This window comes from Daucus carota, chromosome 1 (assembly GCF_001625215.2).
Source record: "Daucus carota subsp. sativus chromosome 1, DH1 v3.0, whole genome shotgun sequence".
In the NCBI taxonomy this organism is placed as follows: Eukaryota; Viridiplantae; Streptophyta; class Magnoliopsida; order Apiales; family Apiaceae; genus Daucus; species Daucus carota.
This window is the reverse complement of record NC_030381.2, coordinates 25,703,463-25,723,085: the sequence shown is the minus strand read 5'-3', so window position 1 is coordinate 25,723,085 and position 19,623 is coordinate 25,703,463. Positions and strand designations below refer to the sequence as shown.

General features: G+C 34.2%; 3 protein-coding genes across 4 annotated transcripts; 2 read left to right on the top strand and 1 right to left on the bottom strand.

Moving 5' to 3' along the window:
* The first annotated feature begins 81 nt into the window (after positions 1-81).
* LOC108209001 (LRR receptor-like serine/threonine-protein kinase GSO1) lies at positions 82-4,722 on the top strand. The gene is made up of 2 exons (XM_017379678.1): positions 82-671; positions 1,194-4,722. The coding sequence occupies exons 1-2, from the start codon at positions 172-174 to the stop codon at positions 4,603-4,605; spliced, it is 3,912 nt and encodes a 1,303-aa protein (XP_017235167.1). The 5' UTR covers positions 82-171; the 3' UTR covers positions 4,606-4,722.
* Positions 4,723-7,099: 2,377 nt separating this feature from the next.
* Positions 7,100-11,704, top strand: LOC108217855 (disease resistance protein RPV1). The gene is made up of 3 exons (XM_017391091.2): positions 7,100-7,705; positions 8,690-8,884; positions 9,483-11,704. The coding sequence occupies exons 1-3, from the start codon at positions 7,224-7,226 to the stop codon at positions 11,242-11,244; spliced, it is 2,439 nt and encodes an 812-aa protein (XP_017246580.2). The 5' UTR covers positions 7,100-7,223; the 3' UTR covers positions 11,245-11,704.
* Positions 11,705-12,375: 671 nt separating this feature from the next.
* On the bottom strand, positions 12,376-16,805 carry LOC108204755 (probable disease resistance protein At5g47260). Of its 2 annotated transcripts, none has more exons than XM_017374351.2 (3): positions 16,567-16,805; positions 12,826-15,760; positions 12,376-12,650 (listed from the first exon to the last, which is right to left on the bottom strand). In XM_017374351.2, the coding sequence occupies exons 2-3, from the start codon at positions 15,752-15,754 to the stop codon at positions 12,643-12,645; spliced, it is 2,937 nt and encodes a 978-aa protein (XP_017229840.1). In that variant the 5' UTR covers positions 15,755-15,760; positions 16,567-16,805; the 3' UTR covers positions 12,376-12,642. The 2 variants fall into 2 exon arrangements, with proteins under 2 accessions (XP_017229840.1, XP_017229841.1); XM_017374352.2 differs by having other exon boundaries at positions 12,826-15,754; positions 16,567-16,800.
* Between the last annotated feature and the right edge of the window lie 2,818 nt (positions 16,806-19,623).

Below are 19,623 nucleotides of genomic sequence, written 5' to 3'. Positions count from 1 at the left end.
TTTCACAATAGTATTTATTTAATTTATAAAAAATATCAATATTAAGGACAGGCAACTACTTTTTTTCTCTCCATGTGGGTATTAGACCTATTCTTCATTGGAAGTCCACATACTATCTCCTTGGAAGATATCTCTCCCATCTCCTCTCTCTGGTGCCTGGAGTTTCTCGCTATGGCCACCCCTGTTCCCAGTATAAATACTTACGGTTCACTTTCAGTTGTGCATGATGTGTATTTGAGTTTCAGAAGTGCAGATACTCGCAAAACATTTGTGGATCCTCTCTGCACAGCCATCAACTCAGACGGAATCTCCACATTTTTCTACGACAGTGAGCTGCAAGGTGGAGAAGAAATGTCCTCATCAGTTTCCCCCGCGATCGAGGTGTCAAAGATCATAATTGTTGTTCTTTCTACAAACTATGCTTCTTCTACGTGGTGCCTGGACGAGCTTGTCCAGATCCTTGAATCAAAGAAGAGAACAACCAAGCAGAAGGTCTTTCCGGTATTTTATGAAGTTGATCCAGCAGATGTGCGCCAACAAACCGGTGAATTTGGCGCCGCTTTCAGTAAACATACGGACATGAAGAACTCGAGGGAGGTAGAAACTTGGAAAAATGCATTGGCTGCAATAGGATGCCTTCCTGGAAATACTCTGCCCATTTTAGCAAGCAGGTAATTAATTTTTACCGTATTGCTTTTAGACTTGAGCAACCAGAAAGGTCCAAAATTAAGCAATAAAAAGTAAACTGAACAATAATATTAGAATGGAACTGGTTGAGTTTGCTGAGACGCCTGAATTCATTGTATCCTTTGCTTTTAGACCTTTCTAGTTGTTTAATATAGTTTATTAAATTTTTAAAAAATAGAGCGCGATTGGGTAGCCAAGTGGTGAGTTTATCTTCTATTGTCCCGGGACACCAGAAGTATTAGAAGGCATATAAGCCTAAACTGTCAAAAAAATTTAACAATGAATTATATGATGAGCTTGTAGTCTCATCCCCTCCCCCGCCCAAAACCTGTGATGAACATGTCCAGTTGCAACATCTTATCAGGAAAGTGTTTCAATATATACAGTCGAATCTTTTGTAAACATTGTTTTGCAACTTGAATAACTTGACAGATACATGAACTGTAACACAGAAATCTTTCACTATTTATTGTCCTGATGTTTATGACTAAATTTTTGTGATGTAGAACGGAACTGCAACTAGACTTTCCCGGAGGAGAAGGTACTCTGTCTGACATCAAAGTGTTACATGGCCTAAAGGAAAAGGTTATACCCCACTCGAAAGTTTTGGCAGCAAAGGACCTCAGAGTCATGCATATAGATCCCAAACAAACTGATATTCCAGATAATTTAAGCTTCCCTGATCTTGAAAAGTTGTTCATGCGATCAAACCTTGGCTTGATATATACTCCCATGCCATTCTTTGAGAGAATGCCAGTCCTTAAAGTCCTAGATATGTCAAGATCAAGTATAAGAACTCTGCCCCCTTCGGTTTCCAATTTGATTAAACTGGAAGAACTAATATTGCGAAATTGTGAACTTCTGGTGGAACTGCCACATGAAATCAGCGCACTTGGGAGTCTCAAGGTATTGGATCTGACAAACTGTAAAAGTTTGACAAAGCTACCAGAAAGTACGAGGAAGCTGAAATCCCTTGAATATCTGAATCTCTCTGGTTGTACAAATTTGGTTGAAATTCCTCAGTCTATTCATTTTCCGCAGACACTGTCTTTTCTAGATCTAAGAAATTGTAAAAGTTTGACAAGGCTTCCTAAAAGCATCACTAAGCTGAGATTTTTAAACTTTCTTTATCTCTCAGGATGCACAAAGTTGGCAGAGATTTCTGATTCTATTAAATTCCCACAGAGTATCTCTTCACTGGAATTAACAGGTTGTAAAAGTCTAAGAAAGCTGCCAGAAAGCATAAGTAGGCTGAGATCTCTTGAATATCTGAATCTTGATGATTGTACCAATTTGGCTGAAATTCCAGAGTCTTTTCAATTGCCTGAGAGACTGTCTGCATTGAATCTACTAAATTGTAGAAGTTTGACAAAGCTACCAAAAAGTATTGGTAAGTTGAGATATCTTCAATATCTGAATCTCGCTGGTTGCTCTGGTTTATGTGATGTTCCAAATATGTTCTTTGTGCAAATGCCGACCCTCAAAGTCCTAGATATGTCAAGTACAAGTATAAAATTTTTGCCACCTTCTGTTTCCAAATTGATCGGATTAGAAGAACTCATTTTGCGACGTTGTGAGCTTCTGATGGAGCTACCACATGAAATCGGCGCACTTGGAAATCTCAAGGTATTGGATCTATTTGGTTGTACAAATTTGGCTAAAGTTCCCGAGTCTATAGAATTTTCTCAGAGTCTCTCTTCAGTGGACCTAACAAATTGTAAATGTTTGCAAAAGCTACCAGAAAGCATCAGTAAGCTGAGATCCCTTCAATTTCTGAATCTATCTGGTTGTACAAATTTGGATGAATTCCCGGAGTCTATTGCTTTTCCCCAGAGTCTCTGTTTCCTGGATCTAACAGATTGTAAAAAATTGACTAAACTACCAGAAAGTATAAGTAAGCTGAGATCCCTTAATTTTCTCTCTCTCTCTGGTTGTACAAATTTGTCCAAAAATTCCAAGTCAATTAATTTTCCTCGGAGTCTCTCTTTCCTGGATCTAAGAGATTTCACAAGTTTGGTCACGCTACCAGAAAGTACAAGTAAGCTGAGATCACTTAAATATCTCTATCTCTCTGGCTGTACAAATTTGGCAGAAATTCTAGAGTCTGTTCGTTTTCCTCAAAGTCTCGCTTTACTGGACCTAACGGATTGTATAAGTTTGACAAAGCTGCCAGAAAGTACATATAAGCTGAGATACCTTGAAAAACTCAGTCTCCGTGGTTGTTCAAGTCTATCTGAGGTTCCAACTTCATTCTTTGAGCGAATGTCGGCTCTTAAAGTCCTAGATATGTCAAGCACAGGTGTGAAAACTCTGCCACCGTCTGTTTCCAAATTGCTTAAACTGGAAGAACTCATTTTGCGACATTGTGAACTTCTAACAGAGCTACCACATGAAATCAGTGCACTTAAGAATCTCAAAAGTTTGGATCTTACAGGTTGTACAACTTTGGCAAAGCTGCCAGAAAGTAAAAATAAGCTGATATCTCTTCATGAACTGAATCTCTCTGGTTGCTTTAGCCTATCTGATGTCCCAAATTTATTCTTTGTGCAAATGCGGAACCTTAGGGTTCTAGATATGTCGAGCACAAGTATAAAAACTTTGCCACTCTCTGCTTCCAAATTGATCAAACTGAGAGAACTCCTTTTGCGAAATTGTGAACTTCTGATGGAGCTACCCCATGAAATCGGTGCACTTGGGAATCTCAAGGTATTAGATTTAGAAGGAATTAATCTTGTTTGTTTGCCAAAGGAAGTTGGAGAGCTTAATAAGTTAAGGTGTTTGAAGGTTTCTCTGTATGATGCTGTGAGCTACAGAAAAAGCAAGAGGATAATTGATATAATTCCCAGGACAGAATTAGCAAAGCTTACTCAGTTGGAAGAGCTAAGCATCACTTATGATCCACAGGATATATGGTGCTATGCTGCAGTGGAAGATACTATGGAAGACTTGCCTAGCCTCAGAAAGCTGAAAACTCTGAAGTTGTATTTGCCAACTACAGTACTTCTCCAGAAACTCCTTGGACTTAGGTGGAAAAATGATGACTTGTCTATTTACCAGAATTTATCAAACTTCACCTTCATCATTGGTCCTGAAGCTCAGCGTTTCATAACACGTCTACCATGTGGCCTCGAAGAGGAGTTCCTGAAGTTAAAGAAATGCTTGAAATATAGTAATGGCAAAGACAACACAACTGCGTTTCCAGAAGCTCTAAAACATGCCAATGCTTTGTATCTCGATCGTCACTGGACTATTCAAAAGCTCTCCATCTTCAAATTAGACGAATTACATAAGCTGAAATTCTGCTTGTTGGTGGACTGCAATGAGATGCAAACGGTTTTTGATGAAAGTGACTTTTCCCACGGGGTAGCTAAAAAAGGAGACAATTTTCATTCATTGCAGTACTTGGCCATTCATTACCTAATGAATCTAGAGGTAATCTGGAGAGGGCTGGATGTTGATTGTTTCTTGCAGTCTTTAAAGGTACTGGTTCTGCATACGTGCCCAAACTTGCATACCATTTTTCCCAAGGTTATACAAGGAGATCTTGTGAACTTGGAAGAGATGGTAGTTGAAGATTGCCCCAAAATCAAAACTCTGACAGATGCAGACTTATCTCTCCCAGGATTGAAAAATTTATCACTTGTGTACTTGCCTGAGTTGGTGAGCATATCTAGTGGCTTGAGCATTGGCCCAAAACTAGAAAACATCGTAATTTATGATTGCCCAAATTTGAAAAGACTTCCTTGTTTAGGAGAGTGCAGTAAAGAGGTGGTCGAAATTCAAGGAGAGAGTGACTGGTGGAATGCTTTAGAATGGAGCAGCAGCAGCCAACCTTACGCTTTTTCTGAACTAGACATAGATGGAGATTTGCTGGATGAGTTGGCGCCAAGGTTTAAAGATTCCCTTCACCTCTTGTAAAAGCATACAATGCCAATTATAAACACCTGTAGATAGTACACCAGATTCCAATCCTTAAAACTTGCATGTGGAAGCAATCAACTTACATTCGAATGCAATTTGATGCATATTCTAATATGTGTGCATGTGTGTCTGAATTCTATAAAGATCATATAGTACAGTAAAAGAAAACAGCTGTAGAATCTTCTGATAGTACAAAGGTCTATACCGAATTGGCTTGTAGGATGATGTAGTTCATCATGACTGCTTCTGTAAACCGATCCAAGTCTCCTTCAAGTTGTTCTGAAATTTGTTGTGGTTTTTTAATTCAACTAGGAATCATGAATATGATTCTGTCATGTAGAAATTCAGTTACTAATCAAGTCTAATAACATCATGCAAGTAAAACATATAGGCAAGATTCCTAAATGGATCCCATCATAATTTGATGTAAGCACAAACTGATTCTCTGATCCAGGGTTATTCTTCTTTCTAATAGTTAGAGGTATATGTCACTCCGTCAGACTGTTAGATCTTCAATGTCTCGTAAAACAGAAAAAATAACAAAATAAAATACTTTTTACCTCTATCTGTCGAACCAAGGAACAATGAGTGAAGAGAGTTCTCAGTCAAGTTCCTTGTTATCTAAGCGGGAGAAATTACAACATTAGTCAATTTGGAAAGATCTGATGTTGACATTGCAAATTCTATTAAAGCATATAGATATTGTTAAAGCCTTTCCTTTGTCTTGGTGGTATTTCTGCAAATGAAATGAATTCTCTGCCTCCGTCAGTCTTTCCAACATCTTCATACTTTCTCCTTCATGCATATCTATATGAACCAAGTGCCTTATTTGGAGTTGTAATTTTAAAATTAGAAATTTTAACTTTCTAGGCCAACTAATAGCTAATTGCATTTTATATACTTGAAACTGTTCCAGATAAACATTTAAGCAACTTGTCAATGTGAAAATGTAATTCAGTCTGCAGGAATATCTTTAGACGCCGTTTGGAAACAAGATTTCATTTCAAATGATGGATTTCAAATGATCAAACTTATACTAATATTTGAATATGTGGATTTCAAATGAAATCCAAATCCAAGTTCCTAAACAAATTATTTGATCGAATTCAGAATTTCAAATGAAATCTAGATTCCCAAATAGGGAATTATATCATTGCTTACATTGAATTCATCCTAAGTGTGCTAGCATTAGGTACACATATTTGTGTGCTACCGATCATATTGTTGATTTCTCTGTACATCACAGATGATAACATAACAATCAACGGTAATATCTTCGCTCACACCGACGCGAAGACTTTTGCTCTTAGATGCATACAACACTTATTAACTAATAAACCTTAACCAGATACATTCAGTAATCAAAAAAACTCTCAATCTTTAAGTTAGATTTTGAAGGGTTGAACACTCTTAAACCAACTTTTCATATTATAATTGAAGTGATTTTATATAGAGTTTATTGCCCTTTTTAAACCCACACTTTGGTTGATTTATATAATAATTTATAATCAATTCTTATTAAAATTTATATAATAATTTTAATTAATTTCGTCGTACGAATAGTAACGAGAATTTTCTAATTAAAATCAATTATTTTGATATTTTTTAATTATTTTAATATTATTAAAAAAGTATGAATAGTCCAAAGATTCAATAATTATCATATTAGATCGCGCTCAAGAGAGAATCAATCCTTAAAATGAAATTTTAGAACCAATAATGTTTTACTGCAACTCCAAATTTTAAATAAGTTTTCAGTATTTAAATTTAAATACATGTTTTTTTCATCGTTCCGTGCGTCGAAAAATATTTTTAAAAAATAATAATATATAAATATGATTATTTTTTCATGTACATTTCTGTTGTAGATTGAGAATCCTAATTAATATTAGAAATAAAACTAAGAGTTACAAGAATAACATACATATATAATACATAAGTAATGAAAATCAAATATGTTTGATACATATGATTATTTGAATTCTCTCACTTAATAATTGATGCATTATTACAGAAAATTGGACCGAGGGAAAAGGAACCGGTTCGCCAAACTCTTATACTCTCCCACCTCATTTTAAGTTGTCACATTTGGGTTTGTGTCGGTCAAATTGACTAAAGTTTGACTGAAATTTATTAATATTTTATCAATTGAAAAAATAAAAAAAATATATCACCGGAAATAATTTTTAATCTATTTTAAGATGTAATTTTCAATTTAAAAGTAATGAAACAGTGATTTGTAATTTTTGGTCAAAAATTAGTTAATTTGACCAATGAAAATAGAATTGTGACAATTAAAATGCGACAGAGAAAGTATTGATTATAATAGTTGTTATAATCTAAAAATAATATGTTATTAATATTTTATATTACAGATTTCATATATAGATATAATCATGAATATGATTTTTTTATAATAAAAATGAGTATGATTGGGTATGATTTTTTTGATGCGCCTAACTCACTTTTTAGAGTTTCTAAAATCGGAGATGCTCGAGTAATTGATGCATTATTTACAGAAAAGTGGAGTTGAGGGCAAATGAACTGGTCAGCGAGCTTGCCCTTTGAACTATACTAAAAGGCTCCAGCAATTGCTCACTTCCTGATTATCTGATATGGCTTCCTCTAGTTCAACTAGTGAGATGCAAGCATCTTGCTTAGCTGGCCATGATGTTTTCTTGAGTTTCAGAAATTTAGAGACTGACAAAATATTTGCTGATCATCTCAGCAAAGCCCTCAACATAAATGGACTCAGAACACTTTTTTATGACAGTGAGCTCAGAGCAGCAGAAGATAATCCCCTGGTACAGGCAATCGAGATGTCGAAGATTATAGTTGTTGTTCTCTCGGAAAACTATGCTTCTTCGCGATGGTGCCTGGATGAGCTTGTTGAAATCCTGAGATCAAAGCAGCAGGTTGTTCCCATATTTTACCATGTCCATCCAGCAGATGTGCGCAAGCAGACGGGTGAATTTGGCACTGCTTTTCGGAAGATGAAGAGCAAGAGGAACAACAGGAAGAAGGCTCAAAGTTGGAAAGCTGCCCTGAATGAAGTTGCAGATCTTCGTGGATATGTTTTGCAAGATTTGCAGAGCGGGTAACTCACATAATCTTGTGTCGTGTAATTAAATAAGCCATTCTAGTTTTGTTTATGTATGGTTGTGCTAAAAAGGTTAAGAATGATGAACTCAATTAAAAAGGCGTTTGGAAAGGTGTATTTAATTTCAAATGATTGATTTCAAATGACAGGATTTGAGTTGTCATTTTAAACGCGGGAGTATCAAAATGGTCATCATTTAATTAATAAAGTTTCAAATTTATCACTCACAAATTTGGTGTCTCAAGTTGGTCACTTTCCACACCAAATTAGTGATTTTCGGTGATAAATTTGAGATTTTGTTAGTTTATGATACACTAAAAAAGTCGCCAATTTGAGACCCCCATTTTATCGGTGACAAATTTGAAACTTTGCTAAGTATGTAGTGGTCAATTTGATACCTAACGCTTTTAAAATCTCAGTTTTATACTAATAATTGAATGTCTGGATTTCAAATTAAATCTTCAAATTCAAAATTTCAAATGAATTCCTGATTTCCAAACAGACCATAAAGGAATATGAGATTAGCCCTTATTAAGAATAATAGTCCAATCCGATATGCAATCTCTCAAAACAAATACTGGCCAGGTTTCACATTTCAATCATTGTTTTGGTTCATTTCCATGGTATGGATCAAAAAAGTGATTGCAATACAATTCATGAGATTATAATCTTGTAAATTTGGAGTAAATAATGTAGTTGTCCGGGGATTATATTCTCTTCAAATAATTATAACCTTATAGTATTAGAATTTATAGGATTATAATTAAATCCTACGATTAATCCTGGTAAGAAAACATTGATTGGATATTTTATAGGATTTCGGCTACCTCAACAAACATGGGCCATAGGTTTTTCCTAAGACGAGTAAGATTCTCATAGCAAAATAAAACATGTGGTAAAATAAAATAAAGTGTTTAATGTGTTCTGTACGATAATGTTTCTCAGCAACATTTTGCATGAACAAATATTTGCATTTTGCAGGTTGGAGTTGGAGCTAAAGCGTATTCCAGAAATCGTCAAAAGGGTTAAGCTTGGAATAAGCAATTGTGTACTCTTGCATACAGCAACTACTGACAATCCAGATGGTCGGGAATCTGGCACCCAAAATTTGAAGGAAGTCTACAACAAACCACCTTATCCCATAAACACATTATGGACTGCTAGCCAAGCTGATGAGTATGTTTCCTTAAAAAGCTTTTGTGTTATAATAAGTAAAATTTGAAAAATGCTTTAGCTCCCCTTCTTATCCCAGAACAAATTTTCAAGTGGTACTGATGTAGCTCACCTGTTTGCCATGTCACTTACGATTAATTTTGTTGCCTAGCGTTTTCTGACTTGCTAAAATTTGTTCACCATAATATGTAATTTATTTTCTTAAATGTGCAACAGACTGATATGACAATAGTGCATTATTCATTATTATTGATTTTGTTGTTTGTTTGTTTTTGCCAATCTTTGACAATACTCGATATATAAAAAAAAAAAAAAAAAAACAGGCTTGCAAATTGTAAATTATGAGGCTGTCTCAAGACTTATGTCATAGGTAAGTCAGAAATGATAAAGCATCTCAGAGTGTCAAATCTTCCATGGTCGTGGTCACAAATAAGTTCAAAGATGACGAAGTATTTTGCAACCTTAGAGATCTCTGAGTGTCTCAAAGATCTTTCATATTATTTCTGTCAGTGTAGATGTGGTTTCTTTTCAGCTTTTAGTTATACTGACATATTGGTTGTGTATTTTTCAAAATTAGAAAACTTTGAATTTTGTAATGCAGAACGGAAGCACAACTAAACTTTCTGGGAGAAGACGGTACTCTGTTTGACATCAAAGACTTACATGGCCTGCTAGAAAAGGCTTCACAATTAAAATTACTGCAGTCAAAATTTGTAGCAGTTAGGAACCTCAAAGTGATGCACATAAGCAATTCTGAAATTCCTGAGGTTCCAGAAAATTTAAGCTTCCCAGATATTGAAAAGATAATCCTGCAACCAAACCTGGATTTGAGTTATATTCCTCCCTCATTCTTTAAGAGAATGCCAGCCCTTAGGGTCCTAGATATGTCAAATGCAAGTATTAATACATTACCACCTTCAGTGTGCCAATTGATAAGACTTGAAAAACTCTGTTTGCGATGCTGTGCTAATATGAGGGAACTACCACATGAAATTGGTGCTCTTGAGAATCTACAGGTATTGGATCTCTCCGGGTGTACAGATTTGGCTGCAATTCCCGAGTCAATTCATCTGCTTCAGAGACTCTCTTCACTAGTTCTAGCAGATTGCAAAAGTTTGACAGAGCTACCAGAAAGTTTGTGTATGTTGAAATCCCTTCAAAATCTGAATCTCTCTGGCTGTACAAATTTGGTTGAAATTCCCGAGTCTATTGTATATCTTCAGAGACTCTCTTCACTGGCTATAGCTGACTGTATAAGTTTGACAAGGTTACCAGAGAGTTTATGCGTGTTGACATCACTTCAAAATCTGAGTATCCCGGGTTGCACAAATTTGGCTGCAATTCTCGAGTCTATTGAATTTCTTAACAGACTCACTTCACTGATTATAACAGATTGTAGAAGTTTGAAAACGCTACCACAAAGTATATATATGCTGCAATTTCTTCAGAATCTTCATCTAGCTGGTTGTACGAATTTGGATGGTATTCCTGAATCTATTGAATTTCTGGAGGGACTCTCTTCACTGACTTTAACAGATTGCAAAAGTTTGAAAGAGCTACCACAGGGTTTATGGATGTTGAGATCCCTTCGACATTTAAATCTCTCTGGGTGTACAAAGTTGTCTGAAATTTCCGAGTGCATTGAATTTCTTGAGGGCCTCACTTCGCTTATACTAACGGATTGCAAAAATTTGAAAGAGCTACCACGTGGTTTATTTATGTTGAGATCCCTTCAAATTCTGAATCTCTCTGGGTGTACAAAGTTGTCTGAAATTTCCGAGTGCATTGAATTTCTTGAGGGCCTCACTTCGCTTATACTAACGGATTGCAAAAATTTGAAAGAGCTACCACGTGGTTTATTTATGTTGAGATCCCTTCAAATTCTGAATCTCTCTGGGTGGACAAAGTTGTCTGAAATTTCCGAGTGCATTGAATTTCTTGAGGGCCTCACTTCGCTTATACTAACAGATTGCACAAGTTTGAAAGAGCTACCACATGGTTTATTTATGTTGAGATCCCTTCAAATTCTGAATCTCTCTGGGTGTACGAAGTTGTCTGAAATTTCCGAGTGCATTGAATTTCTTGAGGGCCTCACTTCGCTTATACTAACAGATTGCACAAGTTTGAAAGAGCTACCACATGGTTTATTTATGTTGAGATCCCTTGAAATTCTGAATCTCTCTGGGTGTACAAAGTTGGTTGAAATTCCCGAGTCCATAGAATTTCTTGAAAGACTTTCTTCACTTGTTCTAACCAATTGCAGAAGTTTGAGAAGGCTACCACATGGTATAAGTATGCTAAGATCTCTTAAAAATCTTAATCTCTCCGGTTGCACGAATTTGGCTTACATTCCGGAGTATTAAATGTATAAAAAGAGACTGTCTTCTCAGAATCTAAGCTACCAGCACATTTATGTAAGCTAAAATTTCTGATCTCTATTCCTTGGTTGCTCAGAGCCTACTTAAGTTTCTCCCCTATCTTATTTTCTTCATTAGGTACTCCTTTCCTATATGTTTTTCAGAGTTGAATAGTAGTTCGACTTAAAACCTGTTTTCTACGTATCTCAGTTATCTCATTTTCTTAAACGGCGTCCTGCTTCATGCCTATCATGCCCATTGTGCTGCTTTTGGTCCGTTGTGATTAGACTGATCTGATGGATTGTCGCTGTCCTTTTGTGATTCTGTATCTGTAATCTACTTTACATCGATCTAGCTCTCTTTATTTCGGCATCTGCAACTTTTGGTTTGAATTTATGTTGTACTTAGCCTGGCAGGTTTATTGCCCAATTAAGTTATAAAAAACACATCTATCTACTTTCTTAAATCAAGATACATAACATGAGAAAAAACCAAAATGCTCAGGTAAAATTTTGGGTATCAAGTTGAAAGTAGTGTAGTGATAAACAAGTTAAAAGTAGTGTTGTTGGAGACGAAGGTGGTAACAACTAACAAGGATGAACTGTGAGATCATCCTCTTGGATAGTAGTAGTGTACAATTTTGTAAAATTAAAATAAGTGTACATTTGCTGTATTTTTGAGTCACTTTTACTAATTATAAAAACAGCCAAACAGTAGAGCAATTTTTAACTTACAGGTCACTCATCGAAAAAACAGTCAAGAATAGTAAATTTGTACTCCCTCAATTTGATATATTAGTCTCTTGAAGGTTACTTATCGAAAAAAAATAGTTGACAATGTTAGTCTCTTGATTTTTTTTTGCACCTAATTTTAACTGCTTTGATCACTTAAAAATATTATTTTCAATTTTTTTCTATATAAATATTAGCATGATATTTTTATTCATAAAAGAAAATTTTAAAAATAATATTTTTAGGTGTACCATCAAAACACTTAAAGGTATGTTAAAAAAAGTCAAAAAGACTAGCATAACCAATTTCAACAATTTTTGAGTTACTAAAATAACAAGAAGTCATAACTTTCGAGTTTAACTAAGCTTACCAAGGTAGATCAGTGAAAGTGATCTCTAAACTTCAGTTTCTGAATGAGAAAGTCTGATATATTTCATACGAAGAGAAGCTACAACGAAAAGAATGGCTGTTTTTCTTATGATAATAACCGAAACACATACTAAAATGATCAACATCACAGGGAACATATAGATACTTTAGTGACAACAGTATGCTTACTGCATATGTAAATTATTGAAAAATGCAATGCCAGATCACTGTTGTCTCATCGTAGCAAGTCCAGACTGAGCATCACTGTCAACAGTCCAGGCGTCGAGAAGAATTCGTCCGCCTGCTAGACAGCTAGTAACATGAAAAAAAGGGATTAGATAACCAAATATTTGCCAAACTCCGGCAGAAGGTAAGGTTAAAAGTATAGCATGCTCGATTACACAATATAATATAGACGTATAAGAATATGATGAAAGACTGATCCGAAGATTCTGGTGCAAGGAAATTGAATTGGCAAGAAAATTACCAACTGTATAATATTCCTGGAAATGTTGTTTAGCCTCAGGGTCTGTCCATTGCAGAGATTCCCACCAAGATTCTTCAGCTATAATGGATGTCAGTCTGACAGCGTTATCTTTGCTGAAAGGCAAATGATGCAATGCTGGACATTTATTTATCTCCACTTTCTTCAGAGCCGGCCACTCTAGTAAATCATTTTCCCAAATACTTGTCAAATTTTGCATATCTACAAGTACCACTTCCTTTAAGTTTGGAAACACTAGTGGTTTCTGTCCAGCACCGTGAGAAATATGGATTATGTCTTTCACTGCATCTTGAGTGATAATTTCGATTAGCTTTGGACACCTGCTCAACTTCAGAGTTTTCAGTTTTGGTAAGTTGCCAATGTGGATGGAGCCACCCCAAAGGCTTTCAAGTTCTAGCAAATCATTCAAATACAGTCGCTCCAGATTCGACAGTATTGAATAGTGGTCAACCACATATTTGATTTTGTTGCAGTGCTCTAGCAGACAACCTCTGATTGGAGACGAGTTTGAGAACTCAAATTCAGATAGATGTTTGAGGTCATAATGGTTATCTATTACTAATGAATCTGCCCTTGAAATCAACTTGAGAAATGCTGGACTTCGATCTCTACCATTGCAATATTTCACATACCTCTGAAATCTTTCACATTTCGGGATCTTGAAATCTGGTGAAATTGGACAACCAATGAAAACTTGAAATGAGCCAGAGTCCAGACCTTCTTTTTCAACAAAAAATTTGATGTTATCTTCCTTGTGAGCATAGATCCTTGTGACACCATCTACCACTTTTATGACATCGACAACTTCATCATTTAGAAACCTGAACTGAAGACTTGTCAAATGTCTCAGGCTTTTAACACTTTCCATAACAGCATCAATAATCCCCCAGGTATAAATACCCTTTTCTGATTTTGTATCAATCAACAACTCTTGCAATTCAGTGAGATTAGAGATTACATTAAAGATATTTGTTTCACTGAAAACAGAACTGGATACTAGGAAACGCTTAAGATGTTTCAAGCTTCGGATTTGAGGTGGTACAATATCAACTCCAATGCCACTAATATCGAGGACTTCAAGAAGTTCAAGTTTTCCGATGTCAGGAGGAAGTCCCAACAAATTGATGCATCCATTTAGATAGAGCACTGCTAGATTTATTGCATTCATCAAAGAATCTGGAAGAGTCTCAATATTAGTGCCCATCAAGTCTAAAACACGAAGACTTTTCATTTGTTTGAAGAATGAAGGAGGAAAACTTTTCAGATTTGAATTCCCTTGTAAGAAAAGAGTGGAAAGCACTGAACAATTTGGACTGTTTGAAAAGGTATTTAAACTCTTATTGTCAGCCAAGGAGATCCAATGCTTTTCTTCCCAACTATCCATATTTTGTTGGTCTAAAGATTCTTCATTTGATAGAACCAAACAATTATGTTTCCCATCAATTTGCAAGTTATGCAATGCCACAAGTCGGATCAATTTGTGCATCCTAACACATTTTTTGTGCTCATCTTCTTCAAACAAATTCAGATTGTTAAGAAGCTCCAACATATATCGCCCTTTTTGACGGCCACTTTCACCCTTAGATCCCAGGAAATTTTCAGCCATCCAACAGTCCAACGAACGATCTTTATATATGTTGCTTTCTTCTGGATATAGAGCACCGTAATAAAAGCAATCCTTTTCAGCATCCTTCAAGAGGTCACAACAAAAGCTCAAAGATCTACACATTTCTTTAATCTTATCATCTCCGTACTCAGGCCAGCTATTTAGGGTGTTCAGTCCATTTCTCCAGGAACTTTCAGTGTCTCTAAATTTGAAGTATCCTGCCACAATCTTGATAGCAACGGGAAGACCATGGCACCAATCTACTACTTTACGCATAATTTTCATGATAAATGCATTGTTGCTGAAATCTTTGGGTTTTAAAATATTAGAAAACATTCTCCGGGCCTCCTTTGAAGTTAGTACTCCAATCTTAATAGAGCGATCCACCAACGAGGGGCAAACAAATTTGAATCTTGAAGTTATAACTATTTTGCTACCTCTTTCCCAATTGTAAGGAAATCCAATTTCATCTATACTAAGATCTTCTTTAGCATTATCAAGAAGTAGCAAATATTTTTTGTCCTTCAGTGTTCCCCAAATTTTTTGCTTGTATTGGTTAACTGCAATGGTTTCATCAAGATTCAGTCTTTGCATTACATCCCTCTGTAGTTCTTCAATGCTAAAGTTTTTCGTGTTCCCAATCACATCAAGCTTATCTGATGAAACCTTTAGCCAAATAACTATCTGAAACATATTAGCAACTTCTTCATGGTTGTTCAAATTCTGCATTATGGCCGTCTTTCCTGTACCAAGTATTCCATGAATTTGAATTCCTCTAACATCCTTCCCCAGTTTCAGAAGACTTAAAATTGTGTTCATTGGATTTTCCAATGTTTCGAAACCTTTAATGTCAGGTGCGTTGGAGATCTTTACAACATGATCGGGTTGTTTAGCTACGAGAATGTTTCTCATCTCACTCAGCTCTTTCTGCAGTTGTTGTATCTTTGTTATATCATTATTCATCATTGCTCCAAGACGTATCCGTTGGGGCATATCTGTCCACTTATCTATCTTTTCAATCTCAGTCTTGTAAAAGAAGAGGGATTCTGTCATCTGAATATCAATTTTACTAACCCTCTGATCCCAGTCATTGTACTCATAGCTTGTCTTCATTGTCATCACCTCTTTTTCAGCTTCATCATCACGATCCTTCTTTTTTGCCCGTAGAAAATCCAATTGTTCCTTTAGTTCTTTATAGATCGCCTTCACATTCTCTGGGGAGAGAAACGTCACTGTGGGTAATACTCCAGCAACTTCGGCTCCTGCAGTTACTACAGAAGCCACTGCTTGCACTGTACTAGCCATCTACAACTTAAGAAAGAGACAAACACATTAGTTCCTTTCTAAACCATCGGTAATGCAGATCATTACAAGGCCTGACAACATAAGCAGGTTAAGAAAGTAAAAATTTCAAATTTTCAAGATACGAGTAGAATGGTCTAATTCCCTACCTATCTCTCATCATTAGTCATATAAAGCCTTTTGGGAAAGATACTAAAATTCAATAAATTATGTTTACTAAAACTAATTAAATCAAATAGTGACAGATTGTTACTCTTCGGCATTATGAAACCAATAAAATGAGAAATGTTATGTAGACTTCAATATTAGAATGAAAAAAGCAAGTGTGAGGGTCAAGACATTTCCAGCATACAACGCTCTTTCTTACTAACACAGTATTTACTACTACTTCCTCCGGTATTTCATATATTTTAAATATGACTTTTTGCACCCTTTTCAAAGTGTTTTGACCATAGATTTAAGATATTTGTTTTTTGTTAAATATTGATGAAGAAGAAGAAGATGACCACCACTACTGATGCTGATGGATTTGTAGAGAATGTTACTTGGGAAAATATAATGGTACTAACACAAAAGTTTGAACAATGGGTGCTCAACTCCTAAGGGCAAGAAATTCAGAATCTCTATAATCAACAAATGTCCAGCACCATGAAGAGAGATCATCAGGTATGATCAATAATAATATTTGTAAATTCATATCTGATGGTACGAGTGATGATCCATTAACAGAACTAAGATATTAACGTGAATTGAACAAGTGCATAACATAAATAAGAATGTATACACAAGAATTAGCAAGAGTAAATTCAAAGAACCTTATACTGCAAGAGCTCCACTGGCAGAAGATTTTGCAAGAGATGGTAGTTTCGTGTCGTTTACAAAGAATTTGGCAGTTACAGAATGCCACTGCATAATAATAGAGTGAACAAAAACCAGTTCAATCTTTCTTTGCAGCAGAGACTAACTACATTTTGTGGACAAGAAGACAGGCCTAAGGGAGCTCTTATCTCTGCTTAATGTCATGGTCAACTATGATGTCTTTTCTTCGCAAAATAAATTAATGTTCGGTTGGCCTGCTTATTCAATACTCTCATCCCATTTTTAATTTTTTATTATACTCTCTCCTTCTGGTAGAACAACTGACGGATTTGGGGAAGTACATGTAAATATTTTCATTTTCGGATTTTTCTATCTAAGAATATTAAAATTATATTTTTATCTAAAATAAAAAATATTTGAAATATATTATTTACTAGTACGTCTCCCCAATATACTGAGATGGGTGTAAAAGCAAGTGATTCAATCTTCTTTGGACTCGATGAGTCCATGTTATGACATTTTTACACCTGATTTTAAATATACAAAAAACTGCTCCCTTCGGCCTTCTGATTTCTATACATTTTCTTTTTCGGGATATCCCATTCAATTCTATACATTTCAAAACTTTCCCAAAATAATAAATTTTTATAATAACAAAATCCCACACACCCACTACTTCTATCTACTTTTTCAAATCTTTCAATTAAATATGCATGGGTTCCACAATTTTACCTACTTTTCTTTCACTTTCTCATTAACTTTACACTACTTTATACACTTTTTTTACACTACTTTATACATTTTTTTTAGTTTCCGTGTTCATTCCAAACGTATACATCCCAAAGGGACGGAAGGAGTAGCATACAAGCCCGTGGGCCCGTAATTTATAACATATACTTTAAAAATATATATTTTGATTTTAATTTAATTTTTGTATAATATATTTAATTTTATAATTTTACAAATAGTGCAGGCCCGCCCTTTTTTTAGTAAGTGATTAACTATCGAAGCGAAGAAAGGCCGAATCAATAACTAAATTTATTTTAAAAATCAACTAATAATGTTAATAATACCCGATTCGGATTGATACATGTACATATTTTTATTCAATTTGAACTAACACAACATAATTTGTATAAAAACGTTTATACTGATATTGATTTGTCCAGTAGATTGCTCAATCGAAATTTGATAGTTAAAATTGGTTTTAGGTCATATATATGTATATTATCTTCCTCTCTTCCCCTATAGTTCGTCAACACTAATTTTGAAATTCTTAATTCTTAATATAAATTTACAGGTCATCACTCGTCGATTGGACGATACATTAATCACCGTTAATCGATCATTTGCTAATCTATTGTTAGTGAAAACGTATTTATATATTACATGCCACTTTAAGAAATTTTTATCATGATTATTTATCTATTATTCATTTATTAAAGTTGGTGGTTCGAAATTATTCAATCGATATTCAAACATCGATCATTCGCCTAGTTGATTTTATATTACTTACATGGCACGTAAGTTAATTTTGAGTCTAACTCTTGTGAGTTTAAGAAAACTTGGATCAAATTCTGGCCAAGGATCCGATAGACATTAAAGAGTATAAAGAAATATGATCTTTTAAGAGAAAATGAAATAAAGATCAATATAAATAGATTATTTTACACTTGTAGAGTTTGATTTAGTGTTGTAACATATAATATATAAATATACATATAATTATTATAAATAATTTAAATTAATTTTTTGATACATCTCATTCTGATTCTGAGTATTTCTCAAGCACTAAGTACTTATTCTCGATAGACTTATTGATCTGAATAAATTTAATGTGCGATTCAAAATCAATAAATTATTTAATGATCAACGATATGTAGATAAGCTCTCTTATTCTCCTTTTTTGGGTCTCATTTAAGTCACACACATAGGAGTGAGCATTTATTTTGGTTAACCGAATATTGAAACAAATAAATTCAATTTTTGTTCATTTATGATTTTTGTATCTTCCGATTTTTTAGATATTTTCAATATATTTTAATCGAAATAACCGAATAAACAAAATATATTTAAAACATAAAATTATTATCAATATTTCTATCATATCAGTAACAATCTACTTATATATATTAAAGGAGAATCAAGGGCAAAATATGTCGAAAAAAATGACCGTGAAATTTCAGTTATACCCTTAATTATGATGTAATTACAAAATTGTAGATTTTAATATTAGTAATTTGGATTGTAAATTAATTTTACTATTATTAATTTAGTTTAAAACCACTAATTTTAATTAAAATAAATTTATTTATTATTTTTTTCTGATTTCCTAGTAATACTCTCTACAAAAATTTGATTTTTATTTTGGTATTTGATTTTTCCTTAAATATTAAAGTCGGTTCGGTAAAATAACCAATTGTTTTGGTTATCAATTCCATTGTGGTTTTTATACTTATTCAGTATTTTAGTTATTTTGGTATTCGATAATTCAGTTTAGTTTTTATAAAAACAATCGGCCTACATATATTCAGTTCAGTAAAACAACCAAAATATTTTGGTTGTTAATCCGGTTGTGATTTTTATACTTATTCAATATTTTAGTTATTTTGATATTCGATAATTCAGTTTGATTTTTACCAAAAAAATCAGTCTACCCATATATTCTTGTGCACATAATTGAAAATTTAAATCACCAAACAATACTGTCATGTAGGAGTTAATTAATCATTTATTTATAGAAGTGATAATTGAAGTTAAAACGATTTCAAATTATTGATTATACATTTATAAATATTAATGTGCCCCCTATCACAACACAACCACTAACCAAAATCTATCTAGTACTTTTATAATAACTTTGGGATTTTTTGATACTCTTGATATTAGTTTATTAACCGTGATTGGTAGGTATCGCTATAAAGTTTAATAAAAGATTAATTAGAGGGCACAGGATCAATTTAGATAGATATTATTTATGAAAATTAAATGAGTGATAACTTCATACAAATGAATTAATTAGAATAATACTTTTATAAATGGATATTAATGAA

What these genes read in the sequence shown, in the direction of transcription:
- LOC108209001 (XM_017379678.1), top strand. Translation starts at nt 172, where the DNA reads ATGGCCACCCCTGTTCCCAGTATAAATACTTACGGTTCACTTTCAGTT. An exon ending in CTGCCCATTTTAGCAAGCAG is followed by an intron (nt 672 to 1,193) that starts GTAATTAATTTT and finishes TTTGTGATGTAG; the next exon opens with AACGGAACTGCAACTAGACT.
- LOC108217855 (XM_017391091.2), top strand. Translation starts at nt 7,224, where the DNA reads ATGGCTTCCTCTAGTTCAACTAGTGAGATGCAAGCATCTTGCTTAGCT. An exon ending in TTGCAAGATTTGCAGAGCGG is followed by an intron (nt 7,706 to 8,689) that starts GTAACTCACATA and finishes TGCATTTTGCAG; the next exon opens with GTTGGAGTTGGAGCTAAAGC. An exon ending in ACTGCTAGCCAAGCTGATGA is followed by an intron (nt 8,885 to 9,482) that starts GTATGTTTCCTT and finishes TTTGTAATGCAG; the next exon opens with AACGGAAGCACAACTAAACT.
- LOC108204755 (XM_017374351.2), bottom strand. Translation starts at nt 15,754, where the DNA reads ATGGCTAGTACAGTGCAAGCAGTGGCTTCTGTAGTAACTGCAGGAGCC.